At 43.2% G+C, this 27,703-nt stretch overlaps 1 protein-coding gene across 1 annotated transcript in view; it reads right to left on the reverse strand.

Moving 5' to 3' along the window:
- The window catches only part of LOC122787549 (zona pellucida sperm-binding protein 4-like), a 403,617-nt gene extending 376,262 nt beyond the window's left edge, over positions 1–27,355 (reverse strand). The window contains exon 1 of the mRNA XM_044054323.1: positions 27,046–27,355. Within this exon, the coding sequence (XP_043910258.1) occupies positions 27,046–27,271 (226 nt within the window). The 5' untranslated portion in view covers positions 27,272–27,355. The remainder of the gene's footprint in view (positions 1–27,045) is intronic.
- Between the last annotated feature and the right edge of the window lie 348 nt (positions 27,356–27,703).

The following is a 27,703-nucleotide window of genomic DNA, read 5'->3' on the forward strand; positions in this document are numbered from 1 at the left end:
GAGCAGTACTGGGGGTTCCCTTCCTGTGCAGGGCTGCCCTGCTTGCCAGGTATAGGTCTCCCTTCTTCCCAAACATCTGAAATAGCACATGGTCTATCAGATAACCAGATCCTCATGTCCTCAGGCAAAGTGCTTGTTCCCTCACCAAAAGGTCTACCAGTCCTTCAAAAGTGGTGACCCGACATCCACTCACCTACCTATAAGTGCTCAGTTCAGCAGCATATTCACACGCACTTTCATATGCATTGTGTCTATGCTCATGCAACTTTTTCCTATACATTTCAGGTGTTAGCTTAAAAAACCCTAAGACAATTTTTTACAGCAGTACAATTAAAACATGCAACGTCAGACATTTTAGAGAATACAGTTACAGCTTTACTATGGAGTAAGAGGTCAAGAACCGTACCCAGAGCCCTTGGTCAACTTCATACTGTTTACATACCCTCTCAAACATATGAAACTATCAAAATTATCCCCCTCTTTAAACTGCAGAAGAAATTTACGGACCTTTTGTGCTTCTGGGGTCCAGTTACTCCCTTTCCCATTACTTCCTTGACTCTGGCAAAGAGCCAGTATCTCTTTCTCATGCTGTCTCTTGCCTCTCTTTCATCAGCTTCTAGGCATAGCAGTTTCACATTCTTCTAATTCTCTCAGCTGCTTCCAATTCCACACACCTGGCCTCCAACTCAAGTCTCTTTAGCTCCAGCTAGATTTTTAAATCCACTGCAGAAAGGCTGAGCTGTCCATTCTCCGAGGGTATTACATCTCCACTGCCAGTCATTGTCCCCCTGGGAGCTGTTTTCTGATGTGGCTGTAACCAAGACTGCAATCAGGTCTACCTTAGTCAGGTTTCCATGCACCAGTCCCTTAGCCTGGCACATAACCAGCTAGATCCTTGTCAGCTTTCCATACTTCTCTGCTGACATCCTGCCTGCTCACCCTTACTAAGCTAACAAAAGAAATAAAACAATTGCGATCTGAACTCCACTGCATGGCTGTAAAACTCCTTCAAAGCTCACTGTACACAAGCTACAGGATTCCCTCTACCCACAGAATTCCCTCTACCCACACCACTACAAGCCAATTAGTATTTGCCAACTAATTCATATGTTGTGGAGATCCCACTGCTGCCAAACAAATGCGACACCTGTGCCCTGGCCCAGCAAATCAAGGAGGCTCAATCTTCACCACTAACAGAGATGGCGTCTCATATACGAGGAAATGATAAATACACACAGTAAAGTGCAATTTCCCTTAAGAGCACACAGATATCACAATCAGTTCAGGGCTGGTCTCTCCCTTGCTCACCAGGTCCCCAATAAGACTCCCCACTGGCACAGCTATAGGGTCCAGATCTCAGTCTAGTGGGCAAGCTAAAACCTCTAGCACCCTCTATCCAACCAATGAGTTTATACAACCACACACACTCCTGGGAAGGTTGGCAGTTTCTCCAGCTATGCCCCTTTCTATATGGTAGTTCCAGTTGCCACCACCCACTAATACTCATCAGCTACTCAAAGGCCCTTAAAAGGGTGTTCAATTATTACTGTGCAATATTATCCAATTGGTAGTTTGGCTAAACAGTCAAGGCTTAGAGTGACTTGGACGTAAACTCTATAAATATGCAATGTACTTTAGAGCTTAATCTCTACACAAAACAGCCACAGTTGAAAGGTTTTAAAATATTTAATAAATAAAAACATAAGACAATACTTCTTACTACACATTGCTAGTCAAGAGTTCAGAGATCAGAGAAATACTTCACAGTAGCAAAGTTCTGACATCACAGAAAAACACAGTCTTATCTTTCCAATTGCTAGCCATTTCTAAAAGAAAAAACAAACAGTGCTGTGAGTTGGATGGTCAAGACAAAAATGCTTAATGCCTTCCAATTCTCTTTTTAAATTGCTATTTTCAGTCCTGATTCCCATTACATCATTTTACACTTTCCTGGTGTTCCCAGGCTAACATACTGCATAATTGTTATCTTTCACCTGCAGTAAACTACAGCCATAAAAGACATTCCCCATGTAAACTGTAGTAATTATTCCTCGAGTTAAAATAGGCAGGATGCTTCACTCCAAACTCAGACTCCAAATTCTAACTTGGAAGGGACACACATGAAATAACATTCTTTACAGTAAAGGGCAATGTTGCTACATTTTAAGTTCAGCATTTCACAGCATATCCTTTCAAACAAGCTTGTAGTTCAACATGTCACAGTATTTTTTTTCAATTAAGAAAACAAGTCTGTAGTTCAACATTCATATTTACAAATGATCTGCACAATTCTATCTGGCTAGGCTGGCAGCCTTCACATTTCTCTACCAGTCTTCAACTGTATGTGCACACCTGAAGCACCCCCCCCCCAAATCCCATGAACACTGCTTATTCAGGCAGTTACAGCTCTAGTTGAAATTAAAAAAAATAGTGACGCTGAATGGAATACATGAAGCCTCAGGAACAGTAGAGTACTCCCCCTACTCAGGATTTCAGAATTGCCTATGCACAGTCCTGCAACACAGCCATCCGTGTCTAAAGTACAGGAACAGAGGCAATATTCAGATTTTAATTTTACAATAACATTTATTTTTTTGAAGTTGTAAGACTCAAATTAGGAATCTCGCACACTAAGTGAACCCAAATTTTTGGGAGTCAAAAATGACTTATTCCTTATAGGTGGAAATGAAATTTCTGAACTAGATTTGACTTTCCAATTCATTATGGGGAAGTTACGGATATCTACAAAGACTAATTTCAGTTTAGGAACCCTGGCAGTAGGCCTGTCGGGGAAAGCATCATTCAGGCAGATTGTCAGTTATTCATTCTTGGCACATTGAACTGGCACTAACACCAGAATTCAGAGGGTGAAGTCAGACTAAAAAACATCAAGGCAAGGGGAAGGTATAAACGCATTCTCAGCCTCACCCCCACCTGAAGTGGCAACTCACTAAAGCCCTGTACAATCACTTGTACAATTATATAGACTCAGCTGTCCCAGACAGAATCAAAGACAGAGCCCCAACAGGCAAATAAGAGCATTCAAATCCTCCAAGGGTAACAGAGGAACTTTAGTCCCAGACCAGGATAAGCCTTTTAAATGTGCCGAACAAGTGACAAACCATCACACACTGATCTCAGAGATATAAACCTGCTGGACAGATTTGGTGAAAATTTCACTCCCTTATCCCCTCCAAACTTATTACAAACTTTAAACCCAACCCCCCCCCACACTACATATCCAAAGAGCAGGTCATTAAAGTCTTGTCTAAAGGCAACACAGCCACTATGGGACCAGGCAGCATCCCAGGCTGGTCTTCTAAACAGAAAGATGAACTACCACCACCATTAAGTACCCTATTCAGTCAGAGCCTAACCACAGGCTTTGTTCCTGTAGAATGGAGAACAGCAACAGTTATTCCCCTCCACAAAGATGGCTTAACAGACCTGGGGAATTATAGACTCATAAGTCTGACTTGCCGCATCTGTAAGGCCATGGAATGCATCAGGGTCCTCAGACATAGGCAACCTCCAAACCTTGGATCTGACCCAGTTTGGCTTCAAGGGCAGATCCTGCCGGTTAAACCTGGTAGATTTTTTTAGAAAGTGTGACCAGGGCCATTGACTAGGGCAAATCTGCACACAGCATACCTCAACTTGGCCAAGGCCTTTGACAATCTCACAGCATTACCGATAAAATCGAACGTAAACTCCTTTGTTGTAAGATGGGTTGCCAACTGGCTCACAAACCAGTCACAGTTTACAAGTCAAGAGGAGGACGTTACTGCAAAGACTCCAACAAGCTGTTCCAGCAGGAAAGTCTCAACCACTCAAGCTGTTGAAACGTTTGGTTTTAGCACATTTGTTTTAAATAAATGCAAAGTTTTATTTGAAGTTTTGCATTTATTAAAAGAAAAGCACCAAAACCAAACGTTTCAAAATCTTGAGTGTGTTTCTTGCTGGAACTGCTAGTCGGAGCCTCTGCAGTAATGTCCTTTTCACAAAGGAGTTACACTATCAAAGTGGGTGACATCAACCAGCAGATCTGTTTCACCAGTGGGTTGCCACAAGTGTCAGTGCTGGCCCCCCTACTGTTTGGCATACACTTCTCAGAAATATAGGCCAAAACTAAGGGGCTGTGGCTGACCAAGTTTTCAGAATGCAAACTGGGTGCAACTGAATCCCCAAATATCAGTATACTTCAGGAGGGTCTTATGCAGACTGACTGGTGTCACAGCCTGAAATTAAATGCAAAGAAAAGAAACATTCCATTTGGTAAAAATGATGTCCCTTCACACTATCAAACTAATACCCTATGTACCTACAAGATGGTGGAAGGCTTTCTATATAGCACACAATTAGAAAAGGCATCGCCTCTACAGCAAAGGAGGTTATAACCCCTTTATACAAATCACTAATCAGGCCCATAGTAAAGAATAATGCCAGTTGCTGCAGGTGTGTTGTATGGTACATACCAAAAGGGGCAAGGCCTCAGAGGTGACATTTTTAACAAAGGGGCTCCAGCACATGCCTTCCAGACAAACTAAAGTCAGTGTCACTATACTCTATCATATAGACTTGGAGACTTGTGCCTGGCTCAGAGCAATCTCTGACCCAAACCTAATGAATTTGCTGCACATCCGTAAATCAAACAGGGCTAGAAATCACCCATTCCAGGGACTAAAACATGGCCTGCAACTTCAACAGGGAGAGATTAGTCTCCCAGCGACTGCCACGTCTGAAATAGGCTAATTCATGTGAATCACAACACCTCTGACACTGTTCAAAAGGAACCTGCACAAGTCAATGGGGCACCATAATTCTTACTGGGGATAGCACCCACAGCCTTCTTGGACATGGGCAGTCATTACTAAATACAATCCTAGGTATTGACTAGAGTATCTATGGTATTACCTTGAGATGACACTGCTAAGCTTGAAATAACATCTGGGTTGATAGCCTAGTAACCTCTTATGATCCTATGTGGGAAGAGAAGTTAACTGTACTGGTATTTGCAAAAAGACAGCCACTTAACCTTGATCTAACAAGATGAATATGCTATCAATTCTCTCCAAAATTCCCTCAAGTTTTTTCCTCTCAAGTCATACTAGTACTTTCCTTGAAGCATTAATAATGGGCTACCTGAAGAATCAACTCAGATGCAGCTGTTCCAATAACTCAGAAAATTAAGACACTGGCTAGCCAAAAACAAAATGTTTAAACTGGTCCTGAACAGTGATCAGATAGTACTACACAATTAACTGTGTAATATCCAATGAATCTGGCATGTGGGCGCAACCATACTTTAATTGCCATTTCTTTAATCTTTTTTGCAATTTTGGCTGGTAACACCAATTAAGATGAACGTTTGCAAAACAAATAAAAAATAGAGATGTGTTTTTTTAATACTGCGGCAAGGTCTGTGTGTGCATTATGAAGATCACTGGGCCACACCAAGATCTGCATGAAATTAGGTATTCTGATAATATATTCTTAATTGATATAGACTTAGTACAATATCAAAGAAAAGTGTACAAGGCTGCATACTTTCCTTATACCTTTAATTTACATACAGAACAAAATCAGATAGGATCTGAAGAGACAAGGTATTAAAAACTGAAGGATCAGCAGCTTTAATTATGCTAGCAGAACACTACTGGCTAAAAGTCAATTTGCTTACAGTCAAAATACATCTGCACCACCATCAAGAAATCTCGACAACTGGCAAAAAATCAGTTTACTCAATGGAGGAAAAACAGGACTGTAGTCTGCTTAGATCAAATAAAAAAATACAAGCAGACAAGAAATCTGAATGAATTGCCCAATACAAAAATGGAGATTTGCAGATGAATATTCCATATAGAGGGAAGCCTTTCCGCTCATCAGTGGGAGTTGTAAGCACTGAGCAGCCTATCTACCACTAGAGGAGTGGTTTCCAGCTCTGAAATTGTACCTTATTGGCAGTTTTGGGCTGCTTTCTATCCCTTTTTTATTTATTTTTTTTTTGTAAGGCAGAAAGTTAAAACAGCATTGGTGCAACACCCAGTGCCACTAAGCTATGGTAAACTACTACTGGTGCCAGAAAGTTCCCTTGATCTTGCTAGTTCTCTTCTTTTCTGCACTTAAATAGCTTAGCATTTTCTGTAGCACATTAACAGCTACCAGCACTAAACTTTCCACAAGGAAAAGAAAAAACAGTTTCAGTACTTACTAGATTGAACATCCATCCATATCTCCTAAGGGCAGCTACCTGTGCTGTCTATTAACCTGGTGAATCTGGGTATCCTGAGGCAATGTACTACTGCCTCATGTACACAGACAACCCTCTCCTCTTACCTCCAACACTCAGACTTGAGAGATGCACTTATATATCCAAATTGGAAGCCAAACACTCTCCACCCAAGACTGGAATAGCAGTCAAGAAGATGTGGTCAACACCTGCATCACACTACATGGAACACAGCCCTCCAGGACATAAACAACCACAGCCCTCACATGAGCCTCTACAAAGGTGGGTGAGTGTTATTAAAAAATCTACCCAAACAGACCTCCAAGGCAGAGATGCATGCAACCACCACATCCCAGTACAATCCATGAAACAACACACAAGTGTGCCCGTTGACCAAAGCCCCCAAGGCAAAACACCTTACCCAATACACTAGTCATAGGTGACTCCATAGTAAGGCACATTAAAGTCCCACTCACTAGGGTGAATAAAGAGAAGGCAAGTCAGCTGGCAGTCAGAAGCCAGGATTACCACATAATGCACGCATTCAGGTCACTCCACAGTAAGTACAAATATGACTGTCAGTGTCCATGTTGGTGTGAATGACCAGATGTACCTCTCTGGACTACAAGAGAGATATGGGGGAGCTCTCAGATCATGTAGACTAGGCAGGTATAACCCTAGCCTTGAGAAGCATCCTACCACCACCCAGAATGATACCACAATACAAGCGGCTAAGTTTCTGGTGTCATTCTAAGTGGATTGTGGATCTAGTATCTGTCTGCTTGGGACGACATGATCAACAGACCTCGATGCTTTGCCAGAGATGGCCTGCATCCATCAACCCTGGGTTTCTGGATACTGGCCAAGGCTCTTGCCATCCCTATAGTGGCATTTTTAGGCAATGTCCTGACAAAATTACCATCGTAAAAGCTGCAAGCAAATGTAATCTGCAGGTCTAAATCTCTAGATCCACTCACTGGAAGCACTCAAAATGGAGAGCATCTACATTTGTGCAGTAACAGAGACCTGGTTCAAGGTGCCAGAGAGCACCCCTGTGCTACCAGGCTACAATTCATACCACACATTTAAGCCCCAGAAGTCAGACCCAAGCCCTAAAGGAGGCGTGAACATCCTTTATGAATATAGACACCTCCAGACTAGTAGCCCAACATAACAGAGATAATTCAGGTACAACTAATACTGGGTAAAACTGCAAGTCAGGTTGTAGCCTGCTATAGATCCCCCACTCCACATTCCTGAGCAACCCGGAAAATATTAAGGTTCAACCCAACACCCTCATACTGGGAGACTTCAATTACCCATCCATTAACTGGGAAAAATTACTGAAGTACCAACACACCTGCCCAACGTTTTCTGGAATTCATCAATTCCAACACCCTGGACCAACGCATTCATGCTCCCACTAGGGGCAACATCCTTGACCTTATTACTAACATGGGCAACAATTGCTCTACACCAGTTAACTCCTCCCTGGTCAGATTGGACCACAAACTAATCACCATGGATATCCACATTCCACCTACACCCCTCGTAAAAGGTAACCACCGTGAAAAACTTCTCCAAAGCAAACTTTTGCCTTCTAAAAACAGAAATGGTTAACTTCATGACACCTATGCAAATGGAAAATGGGTGCATGACTGCTGAATCATACACCTATGCACTGTACGAACACAAATCCATAGAATGGGCCATACCCAACAGAACCAATATGCTGTCCTCCAAAATAAGTTAGCCAATCTGGTGGTCCCCTACCATAAGCAAAATTACAACAAAAGGAAGAAACTGTTGCAGAAAAAGGTGAAGCCTAAAGACTGCAAAAACTCCCTTGCTAGCCTCATACATCAAATCCACTAAAGCTAGCTATGAAAACAAAATTGCAGCAGATACAAAAGACAACCACAAAGCCTTCTATAGTATGTCAAGAATCTACATGGCAATACTCAGATCTGCTCTGAGCTACAGCACAATGGTCAACTCCTATACAGAGCCAATATACTGGCATGCAGGTTCAGTGCAACTTTCACCCCCTAAAGGGGCCAATCATAATACTGGAGGAATGCCAAGTACCCAGTATTACTGCTGCACAAGTTAAAACTGCATGCACTGTCCAAGGCCAAGAATACAGCTTCCATGGGACCTGGTAATATCCCTGGCTGCATTCTACATGAATTACAAAGTGAACTGGCACCACACCTGTGTACTCTATTCACAGCCTCACTTCAGGCTTTGTTCCTACTGAATGGCACCATCCCGCTCCATAAAAAGACAGAGCAACTACAGACCCTGGAAGCTACCGCCCCATTAGCCTGACTAGTCTGGTGTGTAATGCATAGGAGTACATCATCATGTTCCTTATAAATAGGGACATTGGGAATCTACAAGCTCTTGGACCCCATGCAGTTTGGATTTGTGAAGGATAGATCATGCCTCTTGGACCCCATGCAGTTTGGATTTGTGAAGGATAGATCATGCCTGTTCAACCTGGTAAACTTCTGTCACCAGAGCTATGATGAAGGCAACATAGTTCACACAGCCTACCTCGATATGGCCAGCCTTTGATACCATTCCTCACTCAGGGATCATAGACTCAATAAACAAGGCATAAACCCCTACGTCACAAGGTGGCTTTTAAACTGGCTCACTGATGGAACCCATGCTGTGAAAGCAGCGGCTCCAAGCCAGACTACTGACCAGTCACGAGTGGTCTCTCGCAAGGATCACTGTTTGGCATATACTTCTCTGAAGTCCAGGCCAACACAAAAGGGACTCTGGCTGACCAAGTTTGCTGACTATTGCAAACTGGGAGCCATTGACTCTCCAAGAGATAGACATTCTACAAAAAAGCCTCACAGAGACCAATAACTGGTGCCAAAACCATGGCCTTAAGCTCAATGCCAAAAAATGCAGTCATTCCATTTGGGGAGAACTCTATGCCCATGAACTACCACATCGATGGTAGTCCACTAAACAAAGGTGCAATATCATCTGGGATACACAGGTTGATAGCAACCTCTCCTTTGACAACCACATTGCCACTATGGTGGCACATCTCATTACAAAGGGTTTTGCATCCAGGAAGAAAGGGGTTATAGTCTTCCCTCTACTCTTCCCTCATTAGACGCATTAACAGCCCATTTGACATGTAACAGCCCATTTGACATGTACCTCACTAGACACCTACAACTAGAAAGGCCACAAAAATACCTCACTAAGATCTTACAACTTAAACACATGCCCTACATGGACAGACTCAAAAAATTCAAGCTATACTTGGTCTCATATTGCCTTAGAGGCAATCATGTTTGACCCAGCACTGCTAGATATGCTACATCTAAAGAAATCCCAATCCCTCTGTACAACACACTCCAGAGACCTCAACCTCATTACCTCAATCAACAGAATATGCTGAAGGGACAGGTTCTTAACCCCAGACTGCCCATGCTCTAGAACAGACTTCCCATACACGTAAAGCAGAACATCTCACTAGCCCTCAAGAGATCTTGACGAGTGGAAGGGAATAGAAAATTCACCTCCAGGGATCACTTCAGTGGCTCTGCTTGATAAGAGCACTGGGAATCAACATCGACAGCACAATGCCAGGGAATGCTTTAGGTTAGGCTTTATAAAGGCTCCAGGGCCATTACTCTAGTACACACCTAAGAATATGGAAAAGAAAGTGAGAATAGAGACTGTTGAATTATGACACTTGTGAAAAAACACTGCACATAACCATGGAATGTTCAAAACCAAGTCAAAAGGTGTGCTAGAGGACTTTTATTCCTGGAAGTTCAACTGACAAGAGACAAATAGTCCGCACATTCAAGCATGAATTGAGATGCAATCAATGTGATAGGTAAGCCTACATTGAAATAGTAATCTGCCAGTGTCATCTCAGTGGAAACTGGCCAGACCACTATGCACAGGGGATAGTGGATGTCAAAGGCATTAAAAGTGACAATTGACAAGAGTCATGCACAGAGCACAAGCTCAGAGTGAAAAGCTAGAAAAAAAAAATGTATCCATTCATACTCCAAAAAAACACTGATACTGGTTGACAAAGTATTTCTCTGTACTTAATGCTAATCTAGGCTTTTTAGCAAATCAAGCTACATGGGTCAATTTCCAAGTTTTGTGCATGACACTTACAAAACAGACTTGTACTCAGCTGCTGACAAGATACCAGAAGAGAGATTCCATACAGATGACCAAAGGCTAGACAGGATGCCAGAAGAGAGATTCCATACAGATGACCAAAGGCTAGACAGGGTTAGCACAATTTAGTTTTGGGTTTGACCAAAGAATGAGACTTAAGACACCATAACTTAATACTAAAACATTAGTAATTTGTAGGTCACAGTTCTCAAAAGGCTTGAAAACAAGCTATTCAAAGCTGAGGTACAGTTTCCTCTCCTAGAGCACTGAAAAGCATTTTGAGATATCACTGCATGCTGCAGTATCATTCAGTGTTGTTGTGGTTTGTCTTTTTGGCTTTTCCCTGGTTAGGGGTCGCCACAGTGGAACTCCGGTCCGCTAATGATTGGCAGTCGATTTTTATGGTGCAGAGTTGCCAGCCCGATGCCCAACCTTCAGCGAAGGCACACCCATTCCCGCATGTCTTTCAGAGGCCACTCGACCGTGGGGAGGACATGCAGACTCCACACAGAAGGCACTCCCAACCCAAGCTGGGAATCAAACAGGAGAACCTCTTGCTGTGAGGTAACAACGCAACTGCTGTACCACCGCGGAATTATATTAGTTAGCAAAATGAAACCAAAAGTGGCACACTATTAAGGGATAACAGCATTTAATGTTCCATTACCAGAACACAGGGCCACTATAATTTTGACACTGATACAAATTTTGACACTGATACAAGTCAAAATTCATACAAGTCAAAATTCTATTCCTGCAGTGAATTACTAGCTAAAAGATGTGGTTAAGACTTAAATTATATGCAATAGGGCATATGGCTATGCAAAGTTTCATTAGCATATTTATGGGAAACAAAAGCAGAGTCTCCATAAGCTATTAGAGCTTACACAAAGAACCATGCTTGTCACAGCTTCTGCTACATTTGTGAAAAAATTACCAGAGTGATACTAAGCCGGCCCGCAACAGATATGCAAAATCATCATGCTTACACATGCAGAAAGAGGGATGTCCAGAACAGATACATTACTCTGAAATAAAAAAAGAAAAAGAAAAAAAAAAAAACGAACATTAGTTCTGAAACTCTCATCCTTACTTCACACACTTTCTGCAAACCAAGCATTGCTTCTGTTGCATTGTTAATGCAAACTTTTCAAACTACTTGCTCTACTTGTTTGGAAATTTTGTTATACCACCACATGCTCTCAAGTCCCAAATAAAGCACATTAATACCCCCCCCCAACTGATTTGTTATTTCCTCTAGAGAGTTCCAAGTTACATTACTTAAGGAAATTCTGAAAGGTAATTAACAGTTGCCACAAATGACGTGATCACTGCAATAAAAAGCTATAATTTACTAGATACATTTCAAAAGTAAAGTCAAAACACATGTATAGAATTACTAGAGGTAAATCAGAGAAATGAAATTTTAGCATACTACTTCAAATTGACAACTTAACTGCATAATTAGAGCTTGAAGTGCCACACAAGACAGTGCAAACCACAGGGCACTTGAAGTCAATGTAGAATTAATGGGTCATATTACTGTAATACTGAATGAACAGAATTCCAACAGCTATGTTTAGATATTACCTATGGAGATCTTAAGTAGCTAGAAGACTACGCTACACTCAACTGCTAACTTGAAACCATGAAATTTGTTTAGAGGTACATTTCCCTGTAAAGCCAGACAACCATGTGGGGGCCAACATTTCTAGTATGTAAAGTCAGAAACCTAAACTCAGTTGGAAAGTCTGGCAGCAGTCGGACGCCAATATCGTGATTACTAAAACCTGCAACACACCAGCACCACTGGGACACACAATTTGTAATTGGTCACATTTAGACACGAGGACCGTCAGCATTTATATAAATTACCCAACAACCCTTTATGATGCTGCCCAGACAGCGCAGAAACTCCCTGTTGTAACAGAATTCCTGCGTTAGGGGTCTATATGAAGTCCTAATTTGACTTTAGGAAGTTAATATTGGGGTAAATACATTTCAGATTATACCAAGTTATGATCTTTCCTCTGTTAGGATAAATAGATACTACAGTGAGTGGTTAGTTCTTGACATATTACTCATTACAGCCATGTTATCTTCCCAGCAATTCAACTACCTACACACCTACCAAAATAGTGTATTTTTAAAGCCAGGAGTAACCTGGGTAATTGTGATCAAAAACCATTACCTTTATGATAATACTACCATTTAACTGCCACAACCCTAAAGATGAAATTAATATGCTGGCAAGTATAGAAGATAAATGAAATTCAGGACTGGGACTGAAAAACCAATTCAGTATGTGGTGGAAAAAAGAATACAACTCTGTAAAAATGAAAACCGTATGCAACAGAAAATCTGAAGTAGTTAACTTCACTTGATCAGCAACCTGTGGGTATCGGATCCGACCTGGATCCGAGCTGGCAGCTTTCCAAACTAAGGATCCAAGCTGTCAGCTCCTCCCCCTTACCCATAATACCCTGCTACCTCCCTCCAGTCCTCAGATCTCATTTGCCATGGCTTCTGAAGTATAAGAGATGAGCTATTGGCGTTTAGGCGAAAGGAATTTAGGATTTTTCTGGTTCAAATTCTAGCGCTTTGAGCGTGTGTGAAAGTGTTATATATCCTTAGTTTAGTTAAACCATTTTTCTTTTACTTTTAGTGGTAAATTAGGGTTTTTCCCTTCACCTTACTAGTGTGCGTTAGGGTGTGTGCTGGTTTATCATGGCCGAGGGCCCCAAGGCCATTTTTTCAAAATGTGCTGAGTGTGGCCATAAGCTGTCCCCAGTGAATGGCCACACTCCGTGCGTTCTTTGCCTGGGGGTAGCCCACTTGACATCGGGCTGCCAGATCTGTGTGGCCTTCAACCCCCGGGCTGTGAGGGACAGGAGGAATAATCTTGGCAGGACTCTTACCCCAGATTCTTCCTCCTCTCCCTCAGTGGCACCAGTTGTGGCTGCAACTGTCCAGCCTTCAGCTTCACCTCCCCTGGCTGGGACTCAACCTCCCACTGTGGCCCAGGGAGAGGGGAGCTCTTCTAAGAAAGACAGGGGGCACAGAGAAAAGGAGAAGGAAAGAGACAAGAGCCGTAAGAGACTGGCCGAATCAGCCTCTTCAGCTCCGCTGGCTAAGGTGTTTGGTTACCCTGCAAGGGTTTCCAGGTCTTCCCCCTCTTGGCTCCACTCTCCATGCTTCTCTCCGGAGCCGGAGGAGTCCCGGTCACCGTTGAGGTAGTCTAGGTGGCCCTCCAGCCCTCGAGGTCTACCAGGAGTTTGTCCGGCACAGATATGGACCAGATGAGTCTATTCCTGCAGGCCCAGATGCAGATGGGAGAGCTCGGCCCCTTTCTTTGCACCAATTGCTCCTTCTCCGATCCACTATCAGGTTTTGGAGTGTTCAGATCAGTCTCGTCTCGGAGCTGGGGAGTCAGCGCAGATAGTAGTTGCTACTTCGACACCGGCTTTACCCTAGAGTCTATCGGCTCATTTTTTGGGGCCGAGAGCAGAGCTTCAGATCCGTGGGGGTGAGTGTCTCTTCAGCTTTGTTGTTGGAGTGCACTTCCCTCTTGGGTCCAATAGCATTGGCTCCAACACCAGTCCTCACGTCGGAGTCTAGGGGACTACTCCGAGCCAGGGGAGGGCGGTTCACCTTCGGCGTTCGACATGGTGGAGAGGGTGCTGTTGAGGAGTTTGAAGCCCCCGGTCCGTGCTACGGATCCACCCTTTACTCTCGCAGATGGGCCTGTCTTCCATCGTCCGGCCTCAGGACAGCCTGCGTCTGTGCCCCAGTTAGTTCTTATAGAGGAACAAAACCCTGTTGTTGAGCCCTCCTCGGACAGTCCCACTGAGGAGGCCCCTCACAAACGAAAGTGCAAGAGGAGGCACTTGGACTCCCCTGAGTCCCTCACGGAGGGCACAGACTTAAAGGGGAAGGTTCCCCCAGGTCACCCCCGGAGGAAGTCTCCTTTGGAGACATTATGGAGATGCTACGCATTAGAGGGGGTTGTGTTCCTGGAGGCATTTGACGCAGGCCCATATACCTCCTGGGTGTCCCCCCCAGCAGACCCTTTGGTAGACTATTACTACCAGGACTTGGAAGGAGCCGGACACTGTGGAGCCAATCCCCAAGAGACCGGACAAAATACTTAGTCCCCCTTCTGACAAACCTGCATGGAATAAAGGTTCCCTGGTAGATGCCATGGTGGTGGCGGCTGCCACGAAGAAGGAACTGGCGCAAGAAAGTTCCTCAGTCCATCCTCCTGACAAGGAGTCTCGGATGATGGACCGCATTGGAAAGCGGATGTTTGCTTCAGCCACCTTTTCTATAAGGGCGCCGAATTACCTGGCACACGTCATTAGGCTCCAGCGGGATCTGATAGAGAGTACGCTGGGTCTCCCCCAGAGTCCATGGTGTCCAAGGACAAACGTACCTTCGACTCGCATGGCCACTCTAAAGTCTATATCAAACACTTCTATGTGGCTTCTCCCATGCCACGGAGGGGGCGGCTAGAGCCAGTGGAGCAGGGGTTGCCTTGCGGTGCCATGCCTGGCTCAGTCTTTGTGGAACCCCTCAAGGCATCGTTCGCCAATGCTCCTTTTGATGGTTCTTTGCTTTTTGGCAAGACTGTCCGCGACACGCTACTCCAGAACGAGAAAGACTGGAAGATACTGTCTGCCATCAGAATCTGCTTCTCTACTCAGAGATCCTTTTCAAGGAACCAGAGGGCAGAAGATGTGGTTCCAGAAATCTCAGCAGTCCCATTCCGCTCCTGACCCTTCATCTTTCAGAGGCAGGGGAGGACAAGGTGGACGCCAGCCCAGCGGCAGAGGGGGGCCGAAGAATTTTGGGTTGAGAAAACCCTTCTCTGACTGACCCACGCAGCAGCCCAGAGGTGTTACCCAACTGTCCCTCTGGAGGCAGTCGGGGGGCATTTTTCAGAGCATCTAGCAAGTTGGGAGTCTCATTACTACAGATCGCTGGGTGCTCCGAATAATATCCAGAGGTTACTCTATCCCCTTCCTGAATCTTCCCCATTAGTGAGGCACCTCCCCGATGTCCCACCCAATCAAGAAGGGAGGCTGCAGCCTCAGAAATAAAGAAATTACTAGAAAACAAAAGGGCCATCCAATGAGTCACCCCAGAGCAATCCGGATTAGGCAATTACTCCAGGTTCTTTTTAGTGCCAAAAAAGACAGGGGACTTTAGGCCAATTCTCGACCTATCATCCCTGAACCTGTTCATTGCCAAAGAAAAATTCTGGATGGTCACTCTACAATCTATTCTCCCCCTTCTGCAGGAGGATGATTGGATGTGCTCCATAGACCTCAAGGATGCATACTACCATATTCTCATGGACAGACGATCCAGGAGGTATCTCCGCTTTCGGCTCTGGGCCAGTCATTACCAGTTCAGGGTTCTTCCATCCTGCCTCACTACTGCCCCCAGGGTAGTCACCAAGGTCATGGCAGTTGTAGCAGCCCACCTGAGACATCAGGGAATTCAGGTCTTTTCGTACCTAGATGACTGGCTCCTCACCGCCCCCACCAGGCATCTACTCTCCCCCGCCAAGGATTGTTTTGCTCTTGGCCAGTCACCTTGGCATTGCCTTAAATTTCAGAGTCTTCTCTTCAACCTGTCCAAGTTATAGATTTCATAGGGGCCAGGATAAACACGCTCCAGTCCAGGGCCTCTCTGACAATGTACAGGTTACGCACCTTGTCGCTCCATGCAATAGATCTCCTTCAGTCTCTGGCTGCACATACAGAATTAGTCCAGAGAGCCCCAGGATCCATGGCGGTGGCCATCAGCCTTTCACCTCTTGCTCGACTGCACATTAGTCCTTCAGTGGACCCTTCAGGTTCAATGGTCCCTCCTCCTACACCCTTTGGATTCACAGATTCCCCTGAGCAAGGTTTGCAGGAGCTCCCTTCTCTGGTGGCTTCATTCCCGAGAACTTCAGGAAGGGCGACCATTCGTAATGCCCCTACCACAAGCCACACTGACCATGGATGCTTCTCGCCTTGGATGGGGTGGACATTGTATTGGCAGAACCATCCAAGGCATGTGGACCTCTGTAGAGACCGGTCTGCACATCAATGTTCTGGAGATTAGGGCGATGCTTTTAGCGTTGCAAGCCCTTCAGGACCTTCTTCCTCCAGGGACTATTGCAATCCAGACAGACAACATGGCAGTAGTCTGGTACATCAACAAATGGAGGAACCAGGTCTTACCCACTTTGTCGAGAGGCTATGAGAGTCTGGGAATGGGCAATTTCCACCAACCGCTTTCTGATAGCAACGCACATTCCGGGTCGGTCCAACATTCTAGTGGACAAGCTGAGTCTATCTATCCTCACTCCTTACGAGTGGTCTCTAAATCCCTTAGTAGCAAAACATCTTCCTCAGATTGGGTCAGCCTTGCTGCGATCTCTTCGCATCTGCTTTAAATGCAAAATGCAGCAAAGTTTGCTTTAATTCCCCCACCGGGGGAGAACTCCAGAGACACTCTGATCCATGCTTGGCCACCCGGTCTGGTCTTCTTTATGCTTACCCTCCTCTTCCACTAATGTCGAAGTTCCTACAGAAAGTTAGTCAGTTGGGGAGCAAGATAATCCTCATAGCCCCATTCTGGCCTTGTCAGATCTGGTTCCAATTCTGGCCTCGTCAGATCTGGTTCCCGTATCTGCAGTCGCATCATAGCCTCTCCTTGGGTCTTGGACCCATTCCGGATCTGACCTCTCATCCTTCGGGATTACAAACTCCGAACCTGGACGACCTCAAGCTCACTGCTTGGATGATCCAGTTCCACTGACTGCTAGGACTCCCAGTATCTCGTCCTCTGTAAAGACCATTCTTAGCAGCACAAACCCTGTACCAGGAAAATCTACAACAGTAAATGGAAGCGTTTTTCCATCTGGGCCAAGGATAGAGATTTAGATCCTCTCTCATTCCATTCCAGCAGTTCTGGAATTTGTCCCACATTTTCCATCAGGGGGCCAGTTCTACTGTAAAGGTTCAGATGGCTGCCATTTCTCATTTCCACATCGGGGATAATCTTAAACCCTTAGCCTCCACAAAGACATGCAAGACCTTTTTGAAAGGCACCTTCCTCTTAAGACCTCTGGTTAAGAAGGCAGCTCCCCCATGGGACTTAACTCTAGTTCTCCAGGCCCTAATGGGTCCACACTTTGAACCTGCAGCTTCCGTTGACAAAGTTCTTATTCTGGAAAACTGCCTTCTTGATTGTGATTACGTCGGCTAGGAGAGTATCTGAACTTCAAGCCCTTTGTACAAAACATCCATACTTTGTTTTCTATAAGGATAGGGTATCTCTCAGGACTAATCCTTCATTCTTGCCTAAAGTGGCCTCCGAAGCAAATATCAAATCAATTTGCCTGTTTTCTTTCCCAACATTCAGAACAAAAGGGGAATATAAACTGCATTTGTTGGACGTGCATAGACAATTGTGTTTTTACCTGCACAGGACAGCTGCTTCTCGCAAATCAGAACAGCTTTTCATTTCTTTCGCTAAGCTGTCCTTGGGCAAGCCAGTTACAAAAGTTACTTTAGCCAGATGGCTATCCCACTGCATCTTACAAGCCTATTCAGCTTCTGGTAGACCAGCACCCTTGGGGGTTCATGCTCATTCTACCCGTTCTATGGCTACCTCTGCAGCATTTTGGTCAAGAGTTTCCTTAGATGACATCTGTTCAGTGGCTACTTGGGCCTCTTCTCATTACAAGCTGGATCTGATCTCGAGGCAGGGCAGCCTTTGGCTCCGCAGTGCTCCAGAATATCCTTCCATGAGGACCTCCCAGGTTTTTGGTAGCTGGGGACTCTGTCCCACAGGTTGCTGATCAAATGAAGTTAACTACTTCAGATAAAGAAGTTATGTACTCACCATAACATTCCATCTGAGTAGGTAACTTAATTTGTCAGCAACCGACCCCTCCTCCTTCCCCTTAGCCTGTTTCGTGATCTTTCTCGCAACAGAAGGTTTCCTTCTGTTGCGCTTCAGGTTAGCGTTTCTCAGAGTATGTTTGACTATTGTGGTTGATAAGTGGCAAACTCGATCCGAGGACTGGAGGGAGGTAGCAGGGTATTATGGGTAAGGGGGATGAGCTGAGAGCTCATATCTTTAGCTTGGAAAGCTGCCGGCTCGGATCCATGTCGGATCAGATACCCACAGGTTGCTGACAAATGAAGTTACCTACTCAGATGGAACGTTATGGTGAGTACATAACTTCGTTTTATGCACTTTGATGGAGTAGGTCAAGAGTTGGAAGTTTAAAAGCACTCCAAATAAGTCAGAGAACAGATCAGTGGTAAAACAAAATAAAACAGAGTCCAGCATACTTTTGTCAATAAGTCATTTTATAGGCACACTTTAAAGACAAGAACAGGCTGAGCATTGTTCTAATTAAGAAGGCCAAGATACTTTGCATGGAGGACATTAAGAGATTTACTATTTCTAAATACTCATATTGAAGGGCAGTGGAATCTAGAAATGACCTCTCCAATGGCCTGTACCTACAACAGGAATGGCAAGAGTTGCCCTCAGTAAGATAAAGGATGACTCTGCCCCAGATCCAGATTACAAAAACTGATTTATATCCGATAAGGATGGCACAACTCCCTGCTAGCCCTTTTTCAGCAATCACTGCAAATGTGATGGACAAGGCCAAATCTTACACCAAGAAGCCTTACTAGCATATATAAAACATTTAAAAGGACTTGGCTAGCTGTGGCCTTATCAGTAAAATCTAACAAAAGCAAAGGTTTTGAGTGTGCTCTATTCTGCCTACCACACAATTTGTTTAGTTAAAACCATCAAGGCTTTTTAAAAAGGAAGGACTTGTGGTTTGGAGAAAAGGCTTGTAGGACTATTTTTTTCCTTAGCTTCTAGGAGTGATAGCTATCCACTGCACAAACTTTGTAAGTGGAAACTTGCATTTCCAGGTACTCTATATGCTCCATAGAACACTAATTGAATACAACTAAATATATAGTACACATCTTCTCAAAAAGATCATACATTGTCAATTCTTCTGGAATCAAATGTACACAGATTTTATTTGCTTAACCTACTGAAGCATGGCATTTTACAGAAGGCCCATGTTTACCATCCTGCAAGGATGATATAGCAAGAATTAGTAGTATATAGACATGTCAAAACAGCTTTGGTTACACTTTCCCTCTTCTCTTTAGACACACTGGAGAGGAGTGCTGACATATCCATACCAGTGTCTAGGAAGCAAGACTAGCAAACACTAACATGAGCTTTAGAGAGGATTCAGCCAGGCTTATGCTCCCGCTGCTTATAACCAAATACACACCAGGAACTACAGAAGGGCTATTTAAAGTAACCATTCTATTACAGCCATTAATTCAGAAGCACAATTAGAGACAGATATTTAGATGGCCCTCATGTTACAGGACGGCATTTAAGAGACTGGAAACAATTTTTTCAGCTACACTTCACACTCATTTGCAATAATTTCAAAACAGATCAACAGCCAGTGCAAGAATAGCAATCCTGTTTCCACCAAATGTTTTGACAAATGTTACTTTTTTTTTTTTTTTTTTTTTTTTTACTTAACTTGGTTTCCATTACATTTTAATTATGCTGAAATATAAATTTTATTCATCATGATTTGCAAGCGAGTATAATAATTCCCATTGTCATACATGAAGCAGCACATTAAGAACCAGAGCCAGCTGCTGCCAAGAGCTCTGAGCCAGGACTGCATGGATAAGGCAATCCCAAGCAAAACAAAGACTCTTTGTACCAAAGGCAAGCGTCCAGTCTGGTGGACCCCAGCCATAAACAAACTCTACAACAAAAGGAGGAAGCTACTACAAGATAGAGCAAAATCCTTAAAAGGTAAGACACCCTTGATCACTATAAGTAAAAAACTAAGAGCTCTCATAAAATCATCCAAAGCAAATTTTGAGAGAAAAATAGCTAAAGACTCAAAAGACAATCATAAGGCCTTCTTTAGCTATGTTAGAAACCTGGGAGGAAACTCCCAGATATGCTCAGAACTAGTTCAAAATGATGTGAAGATTACTGATCCTACAGACATTGCCAACATACTGGCTGACAGGTTCAGTGCAAACTTCTCCCCCCTCCCAAAAGGAGAGATTTATACAAAGCAATTGCAGCCCCCCAAACATCTCCAACGCCCAAGTGAGAACTGCTCTCTCCAAAGCAAAAAACACAGCATCCATGGGACCTGATGGTGTCCCCGGCTGTGTGCTCCACGAACTCAACGAGGAATTAAACCCACAGCTAGGACAGCTGTTTAATCATAGTCTTACCTCTGGATACGTACCCAGGGAGTGGCGCACTGCAACTGTGGTCCCACTTCACAAAGGCGGTGCCTCCACCGACCCTGGAAATTACCGCCCATTAGCTTGACAAGCCTTATCTGCAAAGCCATGGAGAGGATCATAATGGACCTCATAAATAAAGACATAGGGAATTTGCAGACTTTGGATCCATCCCAGTTTGGCTTTGTCAAAGGCAGATCATGCCTTCTAAACTTGGTTGACTTTTTGAAACAGTCACCAAAGCCATTGATGAGGAAAGGCAGTCCATACAGCCTACCTCGATCTGGCGAAGGCCTTCGATACAATACCCCACTCAGGTATCATTGAAAAACTCATCAGCTTAAATGTTAACCCATACATCACAAGATGGGTTGCAAACTGGCTGAGTGACAGAACACACAGGGTCAGAGTTGCTGGCGCCATGTCAGACTCAAAGCCTGTCACAAGTGGTGTACCACAGGGCTCAGTCCTGGGCCCACTCTTGTTTGGCATCTACTTTTCCAGTACAAGCAAACACAGGAGGGTTATGGCTGACAAAGTTTGCAGATGAATGCAAACTGGCCATAGTAGAAAACACATCTGACACAGATATCCTTCAGAAGGGTCTCACAGAAATGGATAACTGGTGCCAGAGCCATGGCCTAAAGTTAAATGCCAAAAAATGCATAGTCATACCCTTCGGGAAAAACAAGGTTACCCCTAGCTACCAAATAGGTGGCAATCCACTGAGCACAGAAGAAGTTATCAGGGACCTGGGGACCCAGGTTGATGGTAGTCTGTCATTCGACACCCATGTAGCTAAAGTAGTTAGGAAGACCTTCTACATTGCCCACCTTATCATGAAGGGATTCTCATCTAGATCAAGGGAGGTCATAGTCTCCCTATACTCATCACTCATCAGACCAATGATTGAGTACAATGCCCCATTCGGAATGTATCTGACCCGACACTTGCAGCAGCTGGAGAGGCCACAAAAGTTCCTCACCAAAAGGATAAAGGGTCTCAAACATCTGTCCTATGCTGCCCGACTGAAAGAACTCCAGCTCTATTCAGTCGCATACCGCTTGCTCAGAGGTGACCTTTGCCTAACATACAAGGCCATGTCAAACCCAGATTTGATGAATATGCTTCACCTCAAAAAATCTAGATCCGTCAGAGCCACAAGGGCGGGAGACTTAAACCTCGACACGGCTATTAATAGGACGTGCTGGAGGGATAGATTCATCACCCAAAGACTCCCTATGCTGTGGAATAAAATCCCGGTATATGTGAGGCAGAGCACCTCGCTGGCCTTGTTCAAGAGAAATCTTGACCAATGGATGGGAGATCGCAGATATACCCCAGGGATTACCTCAGTGTCACTGCTCAACAGAGGCACAGCAAAATAATGGGTATAGTTCCCCATACTAAAGGGGTGGCGTAAGCCACAAAACTATGGGCTAGGCTTGTAAATGCCCTCGGGCAGATAGCCTAGTATGAACCTATGAACCTATATGAAGTAACCTAGGAGTCTAAACAGTTTGGAGTAACAAGAAGGGTATAATGGAAAACGCACAGAAAGGATGTACAGCAAACATGGGGGGGGGGGGGAGAAGAGACACAGCGTGGGCTTAATGCATACTTCAAGTGTTCCTGCTTTTCAAAGACATCCCAAATTTTGACAAATTTTAGCTGTCTCTCTAAGCTCTTCTAAAACTGGCGACTCTTGGATAAAAGGCAGTAATATCTCAACATCTTAGTACAAGAAGTCCCAACAAATATGAAATTAATGGGTACAAAGACCTAAAAAATAGAAACCGATTTTAGATATTGCTCTTACAAATTTAAAATGTCAGAATACTGGATTTTTGCATTAGCATGCATTTTTCTGAAGGAGGTGAAGCCTGAAACTCATTTGAGCCATTATTTAGAGAGACGGCAATTTTGGAAGGCCACAAATTTTATGAGGAACAGACCAAAAATATAAGGTACAAATCAGTGCCATCATGAGAAAGTTAGGACAATTGAGGAGGTAGTATAGTTGGTGGATTACAGTTTAATAATGACAATAATCAAGACTTTTTACTTTAGAAAATGTATATTAAATTTACATTTGCTTATGCTTGTGAATGTCTTATGTATACCTCTCAAACTTTTAGCTCAAGAAATCTGGACAAACCTTAAAATACTTGGGGTACAAAGGCCCAAAAATAGGGCTAGATTTTAAATACTGCTCCAATATACTTAAAGTTGGTAGAACAGGTTTTGAATCACCATGCACTTTTTGGATGCTATAAAATCTGGAAGTCAAATGCACCTTATTTAGTAACTTCATTCCTCAGGGATCTAGCCAGCTTTAGGCACCAGCGAACCTTGCAGTCTCTGGGGGCCCCCAACCACAGCAAGTTTATTTATTTTGAGATCTTTTAACATGTCTGTCAAACAAAAGACAATACGGCAACTGTGTATACTTAATAAACCAGGTGGGTAATAACTCTAAATTATTTTATCTCCTTTAAAATTGAAAAATATCGCTGGTTATTGTAACAGTATTTTATCAAGTAACAGCCTTCACAATCCCATTAAATATTTTACCATTGACATAGTGCCTCTGGCCTAGTTAAACCCAGACTGGTGAATATTCTCTCCACGAAAACCAAAATAGCCAGGTTTAAATACCTGTGGCTGCAAGGAGACCCCTTAATCATCCTGGACTGTGTGGGGGCCCCACAAAAGCAGCTGATGAATAGGGAAATGAGGAAAAAAAATGTGTTAATTTCCTGATTATGCTCCAACCTGAACAGGGTTCTGGTATGACTGTTAGGATAAAGCTGATAAAGAACATAAGCAAGGTAAGCAGTAGACATATCAGCAGGCCAGAGTGACTAATTTGAGTGCAAACCTTGTATTTTAAGAGCCGATTCCGATCTTCAGGGATTTTTTTTTCCCCAAGGAGTTTTATACATATTGGTACAACACCAGATACTACAACTCCCAACTATTTTGCAGAAGAATTCAGCATAACACCAAACATAATAGCAGAACAAAGGCTCAAAATCAGGAAGATTATGTAAATCATCATCATCTTTCGGCTTTTCCCGTTAGGGGTCGCCACAGCAGATCATCTCTTTCCATTTCTTCCTATTCTCTGCATCTTGCTCTGTCACACCAACAGCCTGCATGTCCTCTCTCACCATGTCCATAAACCTTATCTTAGGCCTTCCTCTTTTCCTCTTACCTGGCAGCTCCATCCTTAGCAGCTTTTTCCCCAATATACCCATCATCCCTCCTCAGCACATGTCCAAACCAACGCAATCTCATCTCCCTTGCTTAGTCTCCAAACTGTCCAACATGAGCTGACCCTCTAATATACTGATTCCTAATCCTATCCATCCTAGTCACACCGAGTGCAAATCTTAACATATTTAACTGCCACATCCAGCTCTGACTCCTGCCTTTTTTTCAGTGCCACTGTCTCCAACCCATATAACATAGCTGGTCTCACTACCCTCTTGTAGACCTTCCCTTTCACTCTTACTGGTACCAGTCTGTCACAAATGGTATGTATTGTTCCTCACCAAGGTAAAGTGACTTACCCTACTACTGTTTGATAACTGCTAAACAGCATTCACTGATCTGGTGCGACAGTATCAGTGTTGCACAATGTATTGCTATTTGCTGAAATAAGTACAAAGCTAGTATTGCTATGGCGTGTGCGTGTGTGGGTTTGTAAAAGAGCATTATGGATTGTTATCTCTGCAAATACCTAATAATGCCAGGACTCTTACATCATTCTTTTGGGTATCAGTGAAAAATGTAGTGAAGTAATTATATTTCAAAAGTAATGCATAAAATATATCACAGAAGATTGACACTTCAATCTTCAAGGAGTCTGGTGGCCTCCCCTCCCTAGACTGTATAAATTGATACAGGGGTCTCCCTTAATCATCGTGACTGTGTGAGGGCCCCACAAAAGCAATTGCTGGTTGGAGAAATATTCAAAAAAAATGATTAATTTTCTGACTACAGTCTTTAACCTGAACAGGGCTGACCCTATTAGGATAAAGCTGATAACTGCCTGCGCTCCCATCTGCACCCATTCTATAACCAGCCCTGTTCAGTGTACAAAAGCTGCTCTAGGTTATGGGGGGGGGGGGGTTGTGGTTACTTCTTTACTTTTCATTAGTCAAAACCATAGAGGTTTGCACATGAAGTCATTACAGTTTTTGTTTAGGCTGAGGACAGTGTGGTCATTGTTTCTATTACTTTCCTCACAGACCTCGGTGGTGTACAAAGAGGGTTACTATAGCTTGTGTAGGGGCAGTGTACTGTCTAGGAGAAAAAGTATCATTACTGTAATCATTTTTTCAATTTCACATCAGGCACGTATGCAGGTAGTTGCGTTTGATGGGTAGGGTTGAGGAGTGAGGAGGCATGCTATGTATATGTATGCCAGCACTCGCTCAAAACATGTGACTGGAACCTCTACTTTCATCCCAGTTTAACACCAGAGAGATGCATAGGCAGTGCCTTTTTTTTGGGGGGGGGGGGGGTAAGCAGGCAGACCATATTCCCCAATTGGACCTATGTATCCAGACAACAAATGGCTGGTTAGTTTGTTGTTGGCTATTTTGTCATCTTTGACTATTATGCCTAGGACACAACTTGGGTCTTCCTTGAAATAAAAAACAATATTTTTTGTTTAGGACACCATTGAATTAAGAGATTGGAAAAATGATCTAAAATTCATCTCAGAACACCTATAATACTGTGGCTTCTTGGACCCTGGCTTAACTAGGTTATTTCCTAAATGGTTATTACTGTACGGTCTTTGTCAGGAAAGGCGAGTTGAAAGGATGCAAGGAAAACTTAACATTGAACAGTAACAATGAATTTCTTTCCTTAATCATAATTTCTGTTCAAGCCATCATTTGATGAAAAGATTATGTAAAGAAAAAACTAAAATACACTTTATGTATGGGTGTGGATATTCTCTAGACTTGCTATAACGCATCCTTGTTGCAACTAAAATACCAGTAACTGTGAATGTCTCTATTAGATGGGCGAACACAGTATGGTACATAGACCTGTTGTACTGTAAGAGCATTATAGCTACAGGATATTCTGTACATAGTACTCCTAAAAGTTCGCAGCATGAACTAAAAGGCCATTTCGGAGGCGTGTCAAGACAGTGACAGGGTGATACTCTGATGGAAGTGCTTAAGGGGCCCCACCCACACACATTTGCTGGGGGCCCCCAAAATACTAACACCGTCCATACCAGTCAAGTGTACCTCATTACAAGGAATGTACCTCATTTGGGGTCTTAAAAAGTTCATGATCCTCAAAGTTCCACATTGAAAGTCTGTGTCAAATTCAGTGTTAAGTGAAATCCATGGTAAATAGAAATTAATCATATTAATTCATTAAAGGATGATCTTTGAGTAAAACCAGCATATTTTAACCATCTTATGACCTTCCTAGTTGAAGCTGTTAGTAAGCCATTCGTATGTGTTCCACATTTTATCCATTTGTTCCACATTATGAAGGCGAGTGTTCCTTGTTTTGGAGATGGAAGGCTGAAAGCTATGACCGTCCCTGTTCACGGAGTTGCCAGAAAACTGCATATTTTATGTGGAACTCACAAGATACAAGGCAAACATCTGGACAGTTGATAAGCCGTCTAAAGTTAATAGTAATTTTGTAAGAGTGTCCCCGATTATTTCTAGTTTTCTCCCCAGTTCGTTTGGAACTACTGAATAACAAACTGAAGTGAAAAAAAGCCAAAGGCAGTAACAGTCTACATAGAAGGGTGATAAGAGCAGTGAAGTAATCATCATTCACCAAGGAGTCCCCGAAGACGCTACAAAATTAAATACATTGCCACCAACTGTGCGTTTATAAGGATTATAAAGCCTGCCTATTAGTTTATTTAGGTACTACAAAAATGCAAGCTTTATAAGTATACAAATGCCATCTCTCCTAGTCGTGCAAACAGATACATTATGGTGATCGGTCTTTACTAAAGATTTCCAGATCCCGATCTCATCTTGGGATTTCCATGATGGATCACAAAGTGGCACTCCCTCGTCTTCTTATTAGAGACTAGCAAATACTTTAGTGAGGACTACAGGACACATTCGTTGCTGGCAATTACCTCACCACAAAACTTACAGTTTTTGATGGTTTACATGCCATAGTGGGGGTACACATCTAGACTACCAAATATTTTACTGGGGGGCTATAGGACACATTTGTTGCTGGCAATTACTTCACTACAAAACTAATATTAAATTATGATTGTTTACATGGTGGGGGTCCACATCTTACCACGAATAAGAAAAGAAACTGCCAAGTCAACGTATTCTTCACTGGGGACAGTAACACTCATTCCCGTTTCAGAACAATTTACCGGATTCGGATAATCAATGAACTCCGGCCTTTTGTAAACCCGCTCTTCCAGCCACGGAAACGCCTCGACATTAGCTTGTACTATTCCCGCGTATATTACAATACCGCAGCATAATAACCACACCAACATCTTATACATAGGCATTAACAATACATTCCAAGAATAGCTTCTTTATGCTCCTTTTTAAAACCACGGTTGCTTCTGCGGGTGGGTCTAATCTGACTTTTAATTAACGAATGCATGACTTCTTACCTTTAATTAGCTATAACTTAATCAACTTACGTTTTAGAACTGATATATCTCTCACAAGAGAGGCTAAAATTTTAATTGTAGAGTATTCCAAGTAGGGTGTTTGTTCATAATCTTTAAATAATTATCGTTAAATAAAAACACACACACACTTTTGAATAAAGCTTTGGGTTATTTTTCCCAGTATTTATTTTCCTAGACTTTTTGTAGGAATTACTGTTTTGAAAATCAAAAACGCGTTGGCTTAATTATTTTGATTAACAGAACATTGCGCCCACATAAGTGGTTAAGTCAATATATATTGGTTAATACTGTTCAGGTGTAATA

The sequence above is a fragment of the Protopterus annectens genome, chromosome 13.part0 (genome assembly GCF_019279795.1).
Source record: "Protopterus annectens isolate FY-2018-M chromosome 13.part0, PAN1.0, whole genome shotgun sequence".
Taxonomy (NCBI): domain Eukaryota; kingdom Metazoa; phylum Chordata; order Ceratodontiformes; family Protopteridae; genus Protopterus; species Protopterus annectens.